The sequence below is a fragment of the Anomaloglossus baeobatrachus genome, chromosome 4 (assembly GCF_048569485.1).
Source record: "Anomaloglossus baeobatrachus isolate aAnoBae1 chromosome 4, aAnoBae1.hap1, whole genome shotgun sequence".
In the NCBI taxonomy this organism is placed as follows: domain Eukaryota; kingdom Metazoa; phylum Chordata; class Amphibia; order Anura; family Aromobatidae; genus Anomaloglossus; species Anomaloglossus baeobatrachus.
Window position 1 is genome coordinate 680,906,826 of NC_134356.1, and position 19,659 is coordinate 680,926,484.

General features: G+C 48.1%; 1 protein-coding gene across 1 annotated transcript in view; it reads left to right on the plus strand.

Annotated features, from left to right (window-relative positions):
• The first annotated feature begins 533 nt into the window (after positions 1–533).
• LOC142302805 (extracellular calcium-sensing receptor-like) overlaps positions 534–19,659 on the plus strand; it is a 32,776-nt gene continuing 13,650 nt past the window's right edge. The window contains exons 1-3 of the mRNA XM_075343917.1: positions 534–788; positions 16,899–17,732; positions 19,402–19,629. Coding sequence (XP_075200032.1) covers positions 534–788; positions 16,899–17,732; positions 19,402–19,629 — 1,317 coding nt within the window. The remainder of the gene's footprint in view (positions 789–16,898; positions 17,733–19,401; positions 19,630–19,659) is intronic.

Below are 19,659 nucleotides of genomic sequence, written 5' to 3' on the forward strand. Positions count from 1 at the left end.
TGACCAAGGCGTTCGTGTGGATATTGTTCTTCGTTGGCAGTGTGTCAAATGTAGCAATATGTCTGCTGCGTTCCAAACGATGAACAATATTCTGAAACTGAACGATCAACGATTTTCAACCTATTTGCGATCGTTCGGAGTCGCTCGTAGGTGTCACACACAACGACGTCGCTAACGATGCCGGATGTGCATCACGGAATCCGTGACCCCGACGACATATCATCAGATAAATTGTAGCGTGTAACAGGGCCTTAAGGCTGTGTTTGCGCTAACGAGCATGAAAGTGATTGGATACAGTCCTAGCTGACCTCAGGGGGTAACAGATGTCTTTTCAGGACAATTGGAGACTTTGGAGTATTGAAATTTTCCCCAAAACAAATTGTCAGGAAAATAGTATTGTTGAATTCGAAAACTTTTGATCATCTGTACTATCTGTCTGTCTATGTATCATCTATGTCTTTCTATCTGAACTTGCTAGTGATCACCTCTTGTCTTTCAGGTACAGCACTATTTCCTACACTTTGCTTCAAGCAATGGTTTATGCCATTGAGGAGATAAACGCCAATGACGTCCTGCTCCCTAACATCACTCTGGGCTTCCAGTTGTTTGATAACTGTGCACACATGTCCCGTGCCCTGTGGGAGACATTTATTGCCCTGACAGGAGAAGACAATGCGATTCCAAACTATCAGTGTAACGAGAAGGTGCCTCTCGCCATCATTGGTGACCCAATATCACTTCTGTCCATAGCAATGGCTGCATTATTGGGTGTCTACCGGTATCCCCAGGTGTGGACCTCATGTCAAAGTAAAACAGCTAAAACTGTGTATCCTGAAGAAGGGTTATTATTAGGCCTATTATTGTTCTGTTAGTAAGTGAATAAAAACACAACTCTGCCATGTTTGTTTGGGTTGGGTGGGGGGATGATATGGGGATAGTTTTAGTGGTATTTATTATGCTGTACAAATGACATGATATCATGATTATCCAGATCTGTATAGTGGAATCTGATTCCAAGCTTGCATAATTTTACTTTTTTAATGGTGAAAAAATATGAAACATTTTTTTAAAAAATTATTTTTAGTTAACATTTTCTGAAAACCATAACTTTGATTTTTCTCTGAAGTAGCCGGGGATGATTTATTTATTTTTTTATTTAATTTCTAGTATTTTTTTTAAAAAAAAAATGTTTTTGCTCTTTTTTAGACCCATGTATTACAGAATGCAGTAAAAAAAATCATGGTCGATGGGCTTCAAAGGAATATCAAAATGGGGCAACCCATCAGCACCTCATGACCACCTTCTGGAAGTTTGAGTTATGGGCACATGAAATAGCGTGACACTGGAATTGCATGTTTTAACAGCATGCTGATCTGGCTTATATATCCTGAGTCATATTGCAAAGGATTGTTGAAGATCCACTTGTGACTTTTAGGATCGCTACTTCCAATAGGTGGCGCTGTGCTAGAGTTTGTCTCCTTTACTGGAGAGACAATTTGAATATTTCCCAGAGGGGCATTGCAGCTATAAGTCCCCTTACCTGGCAGCCAGACTGGCTTGCAAAGTCTCCTTAAGGAGAATAGTGTTCCCCCGTGGTCCCCACATAGCTTTCTCATGAGCCAGATCAGACACCCCCATACTTTGCACTGACGAGGGGCAAGCACCCCGAAACACCGTGTCTGCAAATTGGGATGCTGATCTGGCTTATATATCCTGAGTCATATTGCAAAGGATTGTTGAAGATCCACTTGTGACTTTTAGGATCGCTACTTCCAATAGGTGGCGCTGTGCTAGAGTTTATCTCCTTTACTGGAGAGACAATTTGAATATTTCCCAGAGGGGCATTGCAGCTATAAGTCCCCTTACCTGGCAGCCAGACTGGCTTGCAAAGTCTCCTTAAGGAGAATAGTGTTCCCCCGTGGTCCCCACATAGCTTTCTCATGAGCCAGATCAGACACCCCCATACTTTGCACTGACGAGGGGCAAGCACCCCGAAACACCGTGTCTGCAAATTGGGATGCTGATCTGGCTTATATATCCTGAGTCATATTGCAAAGGATTGTTGAAGATCCACTTGTGACTTTTAGGATCGCTACTTCCAATAGGTGGCGCTGTGCTAGAGTTTGTCTCCTTTACTGGAGAGACAATTTGAATATTTCCCAGAGGGGCATTGCAGCTATAAGTCCCCTTACCTGGCAGCCAGACTGGCTTGCAAAGTCTCCTTAAGGAGAATAGTGTTCCCCCGTGGTCCCCACATAGCTTTCTCATGAGCCAGATCAGACACCCCCATACTTTGCACTGACGAGGGGCAAGCACCCCGAAACACCGTGTCTGCAAATTGGGATGCTGATCTGGCTTATATATCCTGAGTCATATTGCAAAGGATTGTTGAAGATCCACTTGTGACTTTTAGGATCGCTACTTCCAATAGGTGGCGCTGTGCTAGAGTTTGTCTCCTTTACTGGAGAGACAATTTGAATATTTCCCAGAGGGGCATTGCAGCTATAAGTCCCCTTACCTGGCAGCCAGACTGGCTTGCAAAGTCTCCTTAAGGAGAATAGTGTTCCCCCGTGGTCCCCACATAGCTTTCTCATGAGCCAGATCAGACACCCCCATACTTTGCACTGACGAGGGGCAAGCACCCCGAAACACCGTGTCTGCAAATTGGGATGCTGATCTGGCTTATATATCCTGAGTCATATTGCAAAGGATTGTTGAAGATCCACTTGTGACTTTTAGGATCGCTACTTCCAATAGGTGGCGCTGTGCTAGAGTTTGTCTCCTTTACTGGAGAGACAATTTGAATATTTCCCAGAGGGGCATTGCAGCTATAAGTCCCCTTACCTGGCAGCCAGACTGGCTTGCAAAGTCTCCTTAAGGAGAATAGTGTTCCCCCGTGGTCCCCACATAGCTTTCTCATGAGCCAGATCAGACACCCCCATACTTTGCACTGACGAGGGGCAAGCACCCCGAAACACCGTGTCTGCAAATTGGGATGCTGATCTGGCTTATATATCCTGAGTCATATTGCAAAGGATTGTTGAAGATCCACTTGTGACTTTTAGGATCGCTACTTCCAATAGGTGGCGCTGTGCTAGAGTTTGTCTCCTTTACTGGAGAGACAATTTGAATATTTCCCAGAGGGGCATTGCAGCTATAAGTCCCCTTACCTGGCAGCCAGACTGGCTTGCAAAGTCTCCTTAAGGAGAATAGTGTTCCCCCGTGGTCCCCACATAGCTTTCTCATGAGCCAGATCAGACACCCCCATACTTTGCACTGACGAGGGGCAAGCACCCCCGAAACACCGTGTCTGCAAATTGGGATGCTGATCTGGCTTATATATCCTGAGTCATATTGCAAAGGATTGTTGAAGATCCACTTGTGACTTTTAGGATCGCTACTTCCAATAGGTGGCGCTGTGCTAGAGTTTGTCTCCTTTACTGGAGAGACAATTTGAATATTTCCCAGAGGGGCATTGCAGCTATAAGTCCCCTTACCTGGCAGCCAGACTGGCTTGCAAAGTCTCCTTAAGGAGAATAGTGTTCCCCCGTGGTCCCCACATAGCTTTCTCATGAGCCAGATCAGACACCCCCATACTTTGCACTGACGAGGGGCAAGCACCCCGAAACACCGTGTCTGCAAATTGGGATGCTGATCTGGCTTATATATCCTGAGTCATATTGCAAAGGATTGTTGAAGATCCACTTGTGACTTTTAGGATCGCTACTTCCAATAGGTGGCGCTGTGCTAGAGTTTGTCTCCTTTACTGGAGAGACAATTTGAATATTTCCCAGAGGGGCATTGCAGCTATAAGTCCCCTTACCTGGCAGCCAGACTGGCTTGCAAAGTCTCCTTAAGGAGAATAGTGTTCCCCCGTGGTCCCCACATAGCTTTCTCATGAGCCAGATCAGACACCCCCATACTTTGCACTGACGAGGGGCAAGCACCCCGAAACACCGTGTCTGCAAATTGGGATGCTGATCTGGCTTATATATCCTGAGTCATATTGCAAAGGATTGTTGAAGATCCACTTGTGACTTTTAGGATCGCTACTTCCAATAGGTGGCGCTGTGCTAGAGTTTGTCTCCTTTACTGGAGAGACAATTTGAATATTTCCCAGAGGGGCATTGCAGCTATAAGTCCCCTTACCTGGCAGCCAGACTGGCTTGCAAAGTCTCCTTAAGGAGAATAGTGTTCCCCCGTGGTCCCCACATAGCTTTCTCATGAGCCAGATCAGACACCCCCATACTTTGCACTGACGAGGGGCAAGCACCCCGAAACACCGTGTCTGCAAATTGGGATGCTGATCTGGCTTATATATCCTGAGTCATATTGCAAAGGATTGTTGAAGATCCACTTGTGACTTTTAGGATCGCTACTTCCAATAGGTGGCGCTGTGCTAGAGTTTGTCTCCTTTACTGGAGAGACAATTTGAATATTTCCCAGAGGGGCATTGCAGCTATAAGTTCCCTTACCTGGCAGCCAGACTGGCTTGCAAAGTCTCCTTAAGGAGAATAGTGTTCCCCCGTGGTCCCCACATAGCTTTCTCATGAGCCAGATCAGACACCCCCATACTTTGCACTGACGAGGGGCAAGCACCCCGAAACACCGTGTCTGCAAATTGGGATGCTGATCTGGCTTATATATCCTGAGTCATATTGCAAAGGATTGTTGAAGATCCACTTGTGACTTTTAGGATCGCTACTTCCAATAGGTGGCGCTGTGCTAGAGTTTGTCTCCTTTACTGGAGAGACAATTTGAATATTTCCCAGAGGGGCATTGCAGCTATAAGTCCCCTTACCTGGCAGCCAGACTGGCTTGCAAAGTCTCCTTAAGGAGAATAGTGTTCCCCCGTGGTCCCCACATAGCTTTCTCATGAGCCAGATCAGACACCCCCATACTTTGCACTGACGAGGGGCAAGCACCCCGAAACACCGTGTCTGCAAATTGGGATGCTGATCTGGCTTATATATCCTGAGTCATATTGCAAAGGATTGTTAAAGATCCACTTGTGACTTTTAGGATCGCTACTTCCAATAGGTGGCGCTGTGCTAGAGTTTGTCTCCTTTACTGGAGAGACAATTTGAATATTTCCCAGAGGGGCATTGCAGCTATAAGTCCCCTTACCTGGCAGCCAGACTGGCTTGCAAAGTCTCCTTAAGGAGAATAGTGTTCCCCCGTGGTCCCCACATAGCTTTCTCATGAGCCAGATCAGACACCCCCATACTTTGCACTGATGAGGGGCAAGCACCCCGAAACACCGTGTCTGCAAATTGGGATGCTGATCTGGCTTATATATCCTGAGTCATATTGCAAAGGATTGTTGAAGATCCACTTGTGACTTTTAGGATCGCTACTTCCAATAGGTGGCGCTGTGCTAGAGTTTGTCTCCTTTACTGGAGAGACAATTTGAATATTTCCAGAGGGGCATTGCAGCTATAAGTCCCCTTACCTGGCAGCCAGACTGGCTTGCAAAGTCTCCTTAAGGAGAATAGTGTTCCCCCGTGGTCCCCACATAGCTTTCTCATGAGCCAGATCAGACACCCCCATACTTTGCACTGATGAGGGGCAAGCACCCCGAAACACCGTGTCTGCAAATTGGGATGCTGATCTGGCTTATATATCCTGAGTCATATTGCAAAGGATTGTTGAAGATCCACTTGTGACTTTTAGGATCGCTACTTCCAATAGGTGGCGCTGTGCTAGAGTTTGTCTCCTTTACTGGAGAGACAATTTGAATATTTCCCAGAGGGGCATTGCAGCTATAAGTCCCCTTACCTGGCAGCCAGACTGGCTTGCAAAGTCTCCTTAAGGAGAATAGTGTTCCCCCGTGGTCCCCACATAGCTTTCTCATGAGCCAGATCAGACACCCCCATACTTTGCACTGACGAGGGGCAAGCACCCCGAAACACCGTGTCTGCAAATTGGGATGCTGATCTGGCTTATATATCCTGAGTCATATTGCAAAGGATTGTTGAAGATCCACTTGTGACTTTTAGGATCGCTACTTCCAATAGGTGGCGCTGTGCTAGAGTTTGTCTCCTTTACTGGAGAGACAATTTGAATATTTCCCAGAGGGGCATTGCAGCTCTAAGTCCCCTTACCTGGCAGCCAGACTGGCTTGCAAAGTCTCCTTAAGGAGAATAGTGTTCCCCCGTGGTCCCCACATAGCTTTCTCATGAGCCAGATCAGACACCCCCATACTTTGCACTGACGAGGGGCAAGCACCCCGAAACACCTGTGTCTGCAAATTGGGATGCTGATCTGGCTTATATATCCTGAGTCATATTGCAAAGGATTGTTGAAGATCCACTTGTGACTTTTAGGATCGCTACTTCCAATAGGTGGCGCTGTGCTAGAGTTTGTCTCCTTTACTGGAGAGACAATTTGAATATTTCCCAGAGGGGCATTGCAGCTATAAGTCCCCTTACCTGGCAGCCAGACTGGCTTGCAAAGTCTCCTTAAGGAGAATAGTGTTCCCCCGTGGTCCCCACATAGCTTTCTCATGAGCCAGATCAGACACCCCCATACTTTGCACTGACGAGGGGCAAGCACCCCGAAACACCGTGTCTGCAAATTGGGATGCTGATCTGGCTTATATATCCTGAGTCATATTGCAAAGGATTGTTGAAGATCCACTTGTGACTTTTAGGATCGCTACTTCCAATAGGTGGCGCTGTGCTAGAGTTTGTCTCCTTTACTGGAGAGACAATTTGAATATTTCCCAGAGGGGCATTGCAGCTATAAGTCCCCTTACCTGGCAGCCAGACTGGCTTGCAAAGTCTCCTTAAGGAGAATAGTGTTCCCCCGTGGTCCCCCACATAGCTTTCTCATGAGCCAGATCAGACACCCCCATACTTTGCACTGACGAGGGGCAAGCACCCCGAAACACCGTGTCTGCAAATTGGGATGCTGATCTGGCTTATATATCCTGAGTCATATTGCAAAGGATTGTTGAAGATCCACTTGTGACTTTTAGGATCGCTACTTCCAATAGGTGGCGCTGTGCTAGAGTTTGTCTCCTTTACTGGAGAGACAATTTGAATATTTCCCAGAGGGGCATTGCAGCTATAAGTCCCCTTACCTGGCAGCCAGACTGGCTTGCAAAGTCTCCTTAAGGAGAATAGTGTTCCCCCGTGGTCCCCACATAGCTTTCTCATGAGCCAGATCAGACACCCCCATACTTTGCACTGACGAGGGGCAAGCACCCCGAAACACCGTGTCTGCAAATTGGGATGCTGATCTGGCTTATATATCCTGAGTCATATTGCAAAGGATTGTTGAAGATCCACTTGTGACTTTTAGGATCGCTACTTCCAATAGGTGGCGCTGTGCTAGAGTTTGTCTCCTTTACTGGAGAGACAATTTGAATATTTCCCAGAGGGGCATTGCAGCTATAAGTCCCCTTACCTGGCAGCCAGACTGGCTTGCAAAGTCTCCTTAAGGAGAATAGTGTTCCCCCGTGGTCCCCACATAGCTTTCTCATGAGCCAGATCAGACACCCCCATACTTTGCACTGACGAGGGGCAAGCACCCCGAAACACCGTGTCTGCAAATTGGGATGCTGATCTGGCTTATATATCCTGAGTCATATTGCAAAGGATTGTTGAAGATCCACTTGTGACTTTTAGGATCGCTACTTCCAATAGGTGGCGCTGTGCTAGAGTTTGTCTCCTTTACTGGAGAGACAATTTGAATATTTCCCAGAGGGGCATTGCAGCTATAAGTCCCCTTACCTGGCAGCCAGACTGGCTTGCAAAGTCTCCTTAAGGAGAATAGTGTTCCCCCGTGGTCCCCACATAGCTTTCTCATGAGCCAGATCAGACACCCCCATACTTTGCACTGACGAGGGGCAAGCACCCCGAAACACCGTGTCTGCAAATTGGGATGCTGATCTGGCTTATATATCCTGAGTCATATTGCAAAGGATTGTTGAAGATCCACTTGTGACTTTTAGGATCGCTACTTCCAATAGGTGGCGCTGTGCTAGAGTTTGTCTCCTTTACTGGAGAGACAATTTGAATATTTCCCAGAGGGGCATTGCAGCTATAAGTCCCCTTACCTGGCAGCCAGACTGGCTTGCAAAGTCTCCTTAAGGAGAATAGTGTTCCCCCGTGGTCCCCACATAGCTTTCTCATGAGCCAGATCAGACACCCCCATACTTTGCACTGACGAGGGGCAAGCACCCCGAAACACCGTGTCTGCAAATTGGGATGCTGATCTGGCTTATATATCCTGAGTCATATTGCAAAGGATTGTTGAAGATCCACTTGTGACTTTTAGGATCGCTACTTCCAATAGGTGGCGCTGTGCTAGAGTTTGTCTCCTTTACTGGAGAGACAATTTGAATATTTCCCAGAGGGGCATTGCAGCTATAAGTCCCCTTACCTGGCAGCCAGACTGGCTTGCAAAGTCTCCTTAAGGAGAATAGTGTTCCCCCGTGGTCCCCACATAGCTTTCTCATGAGCCAGATCAGACACCCCCATACTTTGCACTGACGAGGGGCAAGCACCCCGAAACACCGTGTCTGCAAATTGGGATGCTGATCTGGCTTATATATCCTGAGTCATATTGCAAAGGATTGTTGAAGATCCACTTGTGACTTTTAGGATCGCTACTTCCAATAGGTGGCGCTGTGCTAGAGTTTGTCTCCTTTACTGGAGAGACAATTTGAATATTTCCCAGAGGGGCATTGCAGCTATAAGTCCCCTTACCTGGCAGCCAGACTGGCTTGCAAAGTCTCCTTAAGGAGAATAGTGTTCCCCCGTGGTCCCCACATAGCTTTCTCATGAGCCAGATCAGACACCCCCATACTTTGCACTGACGAGGGGCAAGCACCCCGAAACACCGTGTCTGCAAATTGGGATGCTGATCTGGCTTATATATCCTGAGTCATATTGCAAAGGATTGTTGAAGATCCACTTGTGACTTTTAGGATCGCTACTTCCAATAGGTGGCGCTGTGCTAGAGTTTGTCTCCTTTACTGGAGAGACAATTTGAATATTTCCCAGAGGGGCATTGCAGCTATAAGTCCCCTTACCTGGCAGCCAGACTGGCTTGCAAAGTCTCCTTAAGGAGAATAGTGTTCCCCCGTGGTCCCCACATAGCTTTCTCATGAGCCAGATCAGACACCCCCATACTTTGCACTGACGAGGGGCAAGCACCCCGAAACACCGTGTCTGCAAATTGGGATGCTGATCTGGCTTATATATCCTGAGTCATATTGCAAAGGATTGTTGAAGATCCACTTGTGACTTTTAGGATCGCTACTTCCAATAGGTGGCGCTGTGCTAGAGTTTGTCTCCTTTACTGGAGAGACAATTTGAATATTTCCCAGAGGGGCATTGCAGCTATAAGTCCCCTTACCTGGCAGCCAGACTGGCTTGCAAAGTCTCCTTAAGGAGAATAGTGTTCCCCCGTGGTCCCCACATAGCTTTCTCATGAGCCAGATCAGACACCCCCATACTTTGCACTGACGAGGGGCAAGCACCCCGAAACACCGTGTCTGCAAATTGGGATGCTGATCTGGCTTATATATCCTGAGTCATATTGCAAAGGATTGTTGAAGATCCACTTGTGACTTTTAGGATCGCTACTTCCAATAGGTGGCGCTGTGCTAGAGTTTGTCTCCTTTACTGGAGAGACAATTTGAATATTTCCCAGAGGGGCATTGCAGCTATAAGTCCCCTTACCTGGCAGCCAGACTGGCTTGCAAAGTCTCCTTAAGGAGAATAGTGTTCCCCCGTGGTCCCCACATAGCTTTCTCATGAGCCAGATCAGACACCCCCATACTTTGCACTGACGAGGGGCAAGCACCCCGAAACACCGTGTCTGCAAATTGGGATGCTGATCTGGCTTATATATCCTGAGTCATATTGCAAAGGATTGTTGAAGATCCACTTGTGACTTTTAGGATCGCTACTTCCAATAGGTGGCGCTGTGCTAGAGTTTGTCTCCTTTACTGGAGAGACAATTTGAATGCTTTAACAGCGGCATTTAAGCGTGCCACTGGGACTGCGTGTCTTAACTGCGGCACGTAAGCAGCTAAAAAGCATCCATTGGAGCTAGCTAGATGCCGACTGTGTAACACGGCTGGATTCTTTCAGGAATGGAGCAGGGTTATCTACTAAATTCACTCCATACATCGGCACTCAATGTGTCATATACATGTAGGTCAAGGACAAAAATACCATTTGTACAAGCTGTGCGGATGCACCTGGGCCCAGGAGGTAAGGGGGCCTGTTTCTACCGGTAAAGCAGGTGGAATTGTGAAATATGAGCTATTGGATTACAAAGGGTCTGTATATTGTTTTTCCACAGGGGCCCTCTTCTGTCTGTGTCCACTCCTGAATTGTAGTTCACATGTCGGAAAGATGTTAAGTTTAGGTTTAAATCTTTTCCCTTTCATTTTGATAAATTTAAAGGGAACCTGTCACCATATTTGGTGACTATAATCTGCGGCCACTACCAGTGGGCTCTTAGATGCAACATTCCAGAATACTGTATATAAGAGCCCAGACCACTGTGTAGAACATAAGAAAAAACTTTTAAAATACTCACCTAAGGGGTGGTCTGGTCCGATGGGTGTCGCTGGTCTCCGGTCCGGTGCCTCCTCTCTGCGGCGATCGCCGTCCTCCTCCTTCAGAAGCCCTTGTTCATAACATGTCCTATGTCAACCACACTAGTCGTCATTCAGGTCCTTCACAGGTGCACTTCTCTCTGTCCTGCTCAGGGCAGATCAAAGTATTGGAGTGCGCATGAGCGTGCGGTTTAAACATTTACTCGTGTCCTCGTGCTTGTGCATTACAGATACTGTGATCTGCCTTCAGCAGGATGAATCAAAGTGTGCTTGTGCAGGACTGCAATTTTGGCTTGTGTGGATGACATAGAAGCATCATTCATATTGGCCTGGGTAGAAGGAGGATGGAGATCACAGCAGACAGTTGGTGCCGGACCAGAGGGAGGAGGCGCCGGGCTGGAGAGCAGTGACACATCGAACGGGACCACCCCTTAGGTGAGTATCATAGAAGTGTTTTTATATATTATGCAGCATGGAGTGAGCTCTTATATACAGAGCTCATATATATATATATATATATATATATTGTGAGACTGTGACCGGGGTTATCTATTACGGCCGGTATGTCTCGCCCCGGTTGTGCTCACTCCATGATAGAAAGTAAATCCACTCTAGGGTTAATGCTGTTTTCCTACAGGCTGAAGGAAGGGTTAAATGGAAACAGGAACAAGGGCAGGTGTGCCGGGTGTGAGGGAGTGAACACAACTCCCTGAGTTCTCTGCTGGAGAGGCACATGTATATTGGTGTGGATTCTTGTTTGGACATTAAACCGTGTGCTGTGAAACTTAATGCCTGGATCCCGTGTCTTCTGCTGCGCAGCCGACCACGCTACCTCACATATGGTGGAGAGTGCGGGCATCCCGGCCGGTGAGGTGTAGCTTCCTTTTCTGGTGACCCGGTAGCACATGTCCTGGATTCAAGCGGCTATACTACGGCCCAAACCTAGCGACGCCATGGAGGACATACTAAAGCATTTGGCTCAGGCTAATGCACAGCAGCAATAAGCTAATGCACAGCAGCAACACACCAATGCACACCTGCTCCAATCCTTGAAATCGCACCAAGAACAGCTGGTTCAGGCCAATGCACGTCAGCAGCAAGCCTTACAATTGCAGGAACAAAGACATCAAGAACAGATGGTTCTCCTGGCCAAGTCGATCCGTGCTGGACCGGCAGCAACAACCCCGGGACCGGGTGATGACGGCAGCGTCCGGAAAGCGGTGAGACAAGCGTTGCAAAAGATGACCCCGGGGGATGATGTGGAAGCGTTCCTGGCGGTGTTTGAGCGGGTGGCCGAGCGGGAAAAGCTGCCGACCCCCCAGTGGGCTGAGGTATTGTCGCCCTATCTGACGGGGGAACCCCAAAAAGCGTACCTGGACCTCTGTACCGAGGACGCCATTGACTATGTGACCCTAAAAGCCAAAATACTGGCACGGTTGGGGGTGAATACCTATGTACGGGCTCAGCGGGTAAATCAGTGGTTCTATGAGGAAGCCAAACCCGTACGCTCCCAGGCCTATGACTTGTTGCATCTTGTAAAAAAATGGTTGCAGCCTGACACTCTGAGCCCGGCGCAGATGGTGGAAAGGGTAGTAGTGGATCGTTTTGTGCGCACTTTACCCGTCACCGTTCAACGGTGGGAAGGACAGGGTGACCCGAGTACCCTGGACCAATTAGTGTCCCTGGTAGAGCGGCATGTGGCTACGCAGGACTTGATACGGGACACTGAGACTCTGCGTACCGCCCGTCGGTCCGGCCCCTCCAAGCCTAGGGCCAAGGACCCACCGCCGACAACGGTGCAGGAGTCCCCTACCGTCCCGCCTGAGGCCGCGGCCGCCAATCCTGAGGTCCGGAAGGTTCTGTACCCTAAACGACAACCCGTCAAGGGGGTTTCCGTCCCCATTAGATGTTGGCGGTGCCAGCGGGTGGGACATATGGAAGCCCAGTGTCCACTCACCACGGAGCCCATGGATTGTGGGGTTACCCGGCGGGGTTCAATGTATGCTCAGGTGGTGTGTACCGCTGACCTGGTCTCCCCAGAGACGGAGCCCCACTTGTGCCAAATACAGGTGAATGGATGTCCGGTTACAGGATTGTTGGATTCCGGAAGCTTAGTGACCCTTGTGCGATCCACCTTGAGGGCTAAAGTAAAGGCCACAGGACGTACCGTGGGGGTGGTTTGCATACATGGGGACCGCCGAGACTATCCCACGGGGATTGTCACCATCACAGCCCCTTGCGGTCAGGTGCAACATGAGGTGGGACTTCTTAACACTCTTCCTTATGACGTGATCCTAGGAAGGGATCTGCCCTATTTTTGGACTTTATGGAAGGGACCCCCTAAGTCTCCTCAGATATTGGTCAGTCCGGGACCTGAGCCCTACAATCCTGAATCCGGGACACCTGCCGTAGGGGTCCCCATGATAGGGACAGAATGTGAACCCGATAGGTCGCCCCTAGAGGTATTGGCAGGAGAGGCTGAGACGGTCGAACCCATCCCGGAGTTGGAGGCGTCCCCGGATACGTTTGGGACTGCCCAACTCCAGGACCCTACATTAATACATGCCCGGAGTCGGGTGACAGTAATTGACGGGGTGGCACAGCTGCCCGGTGCCCAGGTAAGGTACCCCCATTTCGCTCTTAAGCAGGATTTACTCTACCGGGTAGATGAAATACGGGGCGTGGGGGTAGAGCAGTTGGTGGTACCCCAGCCGCATCGTCGGCGGGTCCTCGACTTGGCTCATAAACACCTGATGAGTGGCCACCTAGGGGTCAAGAAAACGCAGGAGCGAATATTGCAAAGGTTCTATTGGCCCGGAGTCTTTGGGGAGGTAAAACGGTTCTGCGAAACCTGCCCGGAGTGTCAGCTTACCGCACCCCTGACCCATTTTCGCAGTCCGTTGGTACCGTTACCCATTATAGAAGTCCCTTTTGAACGGATAGGGATGGATCTGGTGGGGCCCCTCGTAAAGTCCGCTCGAGGGCACCAACACATCCTAGTGATCGTTGACTATGCCACCCGGTATCCCGAGGCGATACCTCTCAGACATACTGCAGCAAAGCTTATAGCTCGGGAGTTGTTTGCTGTGTTCTGCCGGGTGGGGTTGCCCAAGGAGATCCTTACGGATCAGGGGACCCCATTCATGTCTAAAGTGACCAAAGAGCTATGCCGGCTACTCCAGATCAAGCAGTTGCGTACGTCTGTGTATCATCCTCAAACGGACGGTTTAGTCGAGCGTTTCAATAAATCCCTGAAAACCATGCTAAAAAGGGTAATTTCAAAAGACGGGAAAGACTGGGATATGATGCTTCCCTATTTGATGTTTGCCATCCGTGAGGTGCCACAGGCATCCACGGGGTTTTCGCCTTTTGAATTGTTATACGGGCGACATCCCCGGGTATTGTTGGACCTGGCAAAGGAAACATGGGAGCAAGAGCCCACCCCCCATAAAAGTGTGATTGAACACATTTTGGGTATACAGAACCGCATAAGCGCGGTCATGCCAACTGTGAAGGAGCATTTACAGGAGGCTCAGGCCGCGCAAAGCGGCCGCTACAATAGACAAGCCACCGTGCGGACCTTTAAACCCGGGGACCGGGTGTTGGTATTAATCCCCACGGCGGAGAGTAAATTCCTGGCTCAGTGGCAAGGCCCCTACGAGATAAAGGAAAGAGTCGGGGTGGTTAACTATAAAGTATTGCAGCCCGGTAGGCGGAAACCTGAACAAATATACCATGTCAACCTATTAAAACCTTGGCAGGAACGGGAAAGCCTGATGGCTGTTTTTTCCCCATCTCCCTCCTCTTCGGGTCGTTCTCCTCTGGCTCCAGCGACCTCCGGAGAGGATGAACCGGAAGTAAGGATTGGAGAAGCCCTCACCAAGACTCAGAGGCGAGAGGCCAGACGGTTGGTTCAGCAGAACCCCGATGTCTTCTCCGAGCTGCCCGGTAGGACCAGTCTGATACGACATGATATTGTTACCGAGCCCCACCTGAAGGTACGCCTGAAGTCATACCGGGTACCGGAGGCTCGACGACAAGCCATATCGGAGGAAGTAAAGACAATGTTACGCCTGGGGGTCATCGAAAAATCCCGGAGTGAATGGGCTAGTCCGATTGTCCTAATACCAAAACCCGATGGCTCCTTAAGGTTCTGCAATGACTTTAGGAGATTGAACGAAATATCCAAGTTCGATCTCTACCCCATGCCCCGGGTGGATGAGCTGATTGATAGGCTGGGACAGGCGCGGTATTTTACCACGCTCGACCTGACCAAGGGGTACTGGCAGGTGCCATTGACGGAGTCCGCCAAGGAGAAAACCGCTTTTGTTACGCCGGAGGGTCTCTTCCACTATGTTGTCTTGCCTTTTGGGTTACATGGCACTCCGGCCACGTTCCAGAGGTTGATGGACTTAGTGCTGGAACCTCACCAGGCGTATGCATCAGCGTACCTTGATGACATCATTATTTACAGCTCCGATTGGCAGACCCACTTGGAACAGGTACAAGCGGTGGTGGACGCGCTTCGAACAGCCGGATTGACAGCCAATCCCAAGAAATGTGCGTTGGGACTCACGGAAGCCTGCTACTTGGGCTACGTGATAGGCCAAGGAGTGATTAAGCCCCAAATTAACAAGGTTGAGGCGATCCAGAAGTGGCCTAGACCCCTGACCACGAAGCAGGTTAGGGCCTTCCTGGGTATCGTGGGGTACTACAGGAGGTTTGTAAAGGATTTTGCGGGACTATCAGCCCCCTTGACGGACCTTCTCAAAGGCAAGAAGTCCGTCATGGTGCGCTGGACTCCGCAGGCCGAGGACTCCTTCCGGGCCCCGAAGGGGGTCCTGTGCGGACAGCCCGTTCTCGTACACCCTGATTTCCGGAAGGAGTTCATAGTACAGACTGACGCCTCAGAGGTCGGCCTGGGGGCAGTGTTGTCTCAGGTGGTACAGGGGGAGGAACACCCCGTCACCTTCTTAAGTAGGAAGCTCACCCCTCCCGAGCGGAATTATAGCGTAGTGGAGAAGGAGTGCCTGGCGATCAAGTGGGCCTTGGAGTCCCTACGCTATTACCTGCTGGGACGGCAGTTTCGCTTGGTGACGGATCACTCTCCACTGGTCTGGATGAGGTCCGCCAAGGAACGGAATGCCCGGGTTACCCGGTGGTTCCTTTCTCTGCAGAACTTCCGGTTTACGGTTGAACATAGGGCCGGTGGGTTGCAGGGCAACGCCGATGCCTTGTCCCGCGGGCCGTGTTTGATGGCGGGAGTTCAACCCCGCACGCTTGAACTGAGGGGGGGGGGTATGTGAGACTGTGACCGGGGTTATCTATGACGGCCGGTATGTCTCGCCCCGGTTGTGCTCACTCCATGATAGAAAGTAAATCCACTCTAGGGTTAATGCTGTTTTCCTACAGGCTGAAGGAAGGGTTAAATGGAAACAGGAACAAGGGCAGGTGTGCCGGGTGTGAGGGAGTGAACACAACTCCCTGAGTTCTCTGCTGGAGAGGCACATGTATATTGGTGTGGATTCTTGTTTGGACATTAAACCATGTGCTGTGAAACTTAATGCCTGGATCCCGTGTCTTCTGCTGCGCAGCCGACCACGCTACCTCACAATATATATATATACAGAGCTCACTGGTGGTGGCCGCAGCTTATAGTCACCAAACTGGTGACAGGTTCCTTTTAAGGTACAATATTAGGCTGGTGTTAGCACTGTGGCAAAAACTGCAGGCTGTGGAACAGTTTTCTGGAATCACAGAATTTCCTTTGTGTTTTTTTTATGTAATTTTTTAGGTATATTTTTTACTTTTTGTTGTTTTTATCCATAGGTAACTTTTATATTAGACAATTTATGCTTTACAACCTAGTTTCTTATTGTAGTCAGACCAGTGATTGGTCTAGGTAGACAAAGCACCTACCTCCATCTTTCAGGATCCTGGCTATTATGTGAGCACTCACACACCAGTCTGGGTCAATGCCTTCCTGGGCAGTGTCGCAGGCTTTATTTTTTACACAGCATTACCTGAGCATTGTCTATAGGAAATAGAACATGACAGAAGCAGTTCTCTTCTCGCTGATTGATGTCTCTGATAGTTGTGCACCCAAGAGTTACGTTGCGAATTGCTCTAGCAGTTGACTTACACTCATGAACCGGGAGAACCCAAGACCTGCACAAAGTTGACAGAGGTGGACTAAAAATTTGGGGTCGAGGACAAGAGATCAACATGTTATTTTCATCCCTATCATTTATTATTATTTGAGGTCCGTATTTTTGATGTTGTGAACAATATTGTACTTGTTTTTGTCCTATCATTCCAGGTCAGCTATGCCGCATCCGTAAATGCACTGAGCAATCGTCTTTTATACCCATCATTTTTGCGTACTGTACCAGGTGATGACAAGCAGTCAAAAGCCTTGGCCAAATTGGTTTCCTTCATGGGTTGGAAATGGGTTGGTTTGCTGTCTCTCAATAATGACTATGGAATTCTGGGGTCGCAAATCCTCAAAGAAGAACTGCAGAAGTTGGGTGTATGCATTGCTTATCATGAGATATTTGGGCAAGGAACTTCTTTAGCAAAACTCCAGGTCATAGCAAACATTATTATTCAGTCCTCAGCAAAAGTTGTCATTCTGTTCTCCAGAGACCCTCATATATACCAGATGTTGGAACTGCTTCTAGTGAAAAAGGATGTGGAAAGAATCTGGCTCGCCAGTAATGGCTGGTCAAATTCACCAGTGTTGTCCATCACAAGATACAGTCATTTATTGGTTGGAACCATTGGATTTATACTACATGACATAGAGATGTTGGGATTCAAAGAATTTTTGCTGGGACTTCGACCAGCTGCCTTACTTCCTCAAGATATATTCATAGAGAAGTTCTGGGAGCTCGTTCTCGGCTGTCGCTGGCCAAGTGGTGACTCTAGTGGGGACAATACGACTTTGTGGTGCACAGGAGAAGAGAAATTGAAATCATACATGAACAGCAAGAGTGACTACAATGACTATGACTTCAGGATGCCATATTTAATATACAGTGCAGTCTACTCAGTAGCTCATGCCATCCATAATCTGATCTTCAGCTGTGCCCTGGACCAGGAATCCATCACAAGTCATAAATGTGGGGAAGTGACTAAAATAAAGCCATGGCAGGTAAAGATTCTTTTCAGATTGTCCACCTGTTATATGTTATTATAGTCGACTTATTTACAGGTCAATTGTGTGTTCACGTAAGGTGAATGCACAGGGTAATAGCTGGCGGACATTGATCATCAGTAAAACATTGAATTAAAATTAACCACACAAATGCAGTATCGGCACAATGGTGGCCCATTTCCTTTCCAGGGCATTGTTGGCTAAAACAACAGTACGATTTCTTAAAACATTTCTGTGCTTGATATCGTAACTATTTGCCCATGACGTGTATTAATATACCCTATGTGAATAAAAATATTGGAGACATCTTAAAAATTGAATTTAAGTTTCTCATTAAGTCCCATAGCCCTCAGCGTCTAACATATGGGCTATCATCCCCACTGATTAGCAATTTGACCCATTAGCCCTGGTGTAAATCCACTGGGCCCCTCCATGCCATCTGCCTTTACTACCATGTGACAGAGTGGCTGGTAGTACAGAGCTCACATATGCCCACACGGTACTGTAATATAAGCCACCGGTGTAACAAGTTTGTTCATGATATTTCCCCTCATCACCTGTGAGTGGTATCTTTGAGAAGTGGATGAACCGCAGCAACTCAACCGTAAAGGGAAGACCCCATAACTTTACAGAACAGAGGGCCGAGTGCTGAGGAGCAGAGGGCAGAAAAGTCACAATGACTGTTGATTCCATAAGTGCAGAGTCTACACCTCCTCTGGTAACATCAGCACAAACACTGCTGAGCAGCTGCAGCCGTACATCACCAAGCACAACGCCAAGCTGTACATGACCAAGCACAATGCCAATCCATACATCACCAAGCACAAAGCCGAGCCACATATCACCAAACACAATACCAAGCGGTACATCACCAAGCAAAAGGCTTTGGCGGTGTAAAGTCACCACCAAAACTGGACTCTGGAGGAGACATGTTCTGTGCAGTGATGGATCTCACTTCTCTTTTTGCGTCTGATGGACAAGTCTGAGATTGATGAATGTAGAACGTTCCCCACCTGACTGCATTGTGCTCGCTGTACACTTTGATGGAGCAGGGATAATGCTCAGCCACTTAGTTCCAGAAAAGGGACATTTTAAGGCTTCAGCAAAGGACATTAAGGACAATTGTAGTTTCCAGCTTTGTGTGAAGAGTTTGGGATCCATTTCTGTTCCCCATCGCTATGCCAGGTGCACAAAGCAAAGTCCATGAAGAAATGGTTGAAGGAATTTGGTTTGGAAGAACATAATTGGCCCCACATAGCCTGGCTCTCAGCCCCATGCAATACCTTTGGAAAAAAAACTAAGATGGAGATTGTGAGCTCGGCCTCTCCTCAAACTAAGTGTCACTTCACAAAGGCTCTTCTGGATCAGACTCTTCCAAAATCTTGTAAAAATTCTTTCTCAAACGTGTGAGAGCTGTTATAGCTATAAAGAGGGAACAGACTTCATATTAATGTCTATGGAAGGTCATAAAAGCTACTGGAAGTAAGATATGTCGGTGTCCTAACACTTTTGTCTATCTGGAATGTTCTTATTTTGTTGAGTATTAGAAGTTCTTAAACTGTTCATAGTGTCCTTATCTTTGTGTACTTTATGTTGTCATTGTATGTATTACTTGTATTTTTTGGCAAACAGTAAGCTAAAGCCATAAAGCATTTTTGGTTTGCAGGTCTTCTACCATCTGAAGCGAGTCAATTTCAAAAATCGAATAGGAGAAGAGATGTTTTTTGATGCTAATGGAAATCCCCCAACTGATTATGACCTCCTTAACTGGCACAGGGTCTCAGACGGTGGGATTAAATTTGTGACAATTGGACGATACAATTTACTTCAAGATGAAAAAAATGAGCTGAGTATCAATATCACGGCCATCCAATGGATTACTGGAGGCAAAGAGGTACAATATCATACCAATGGTAGAAAATGG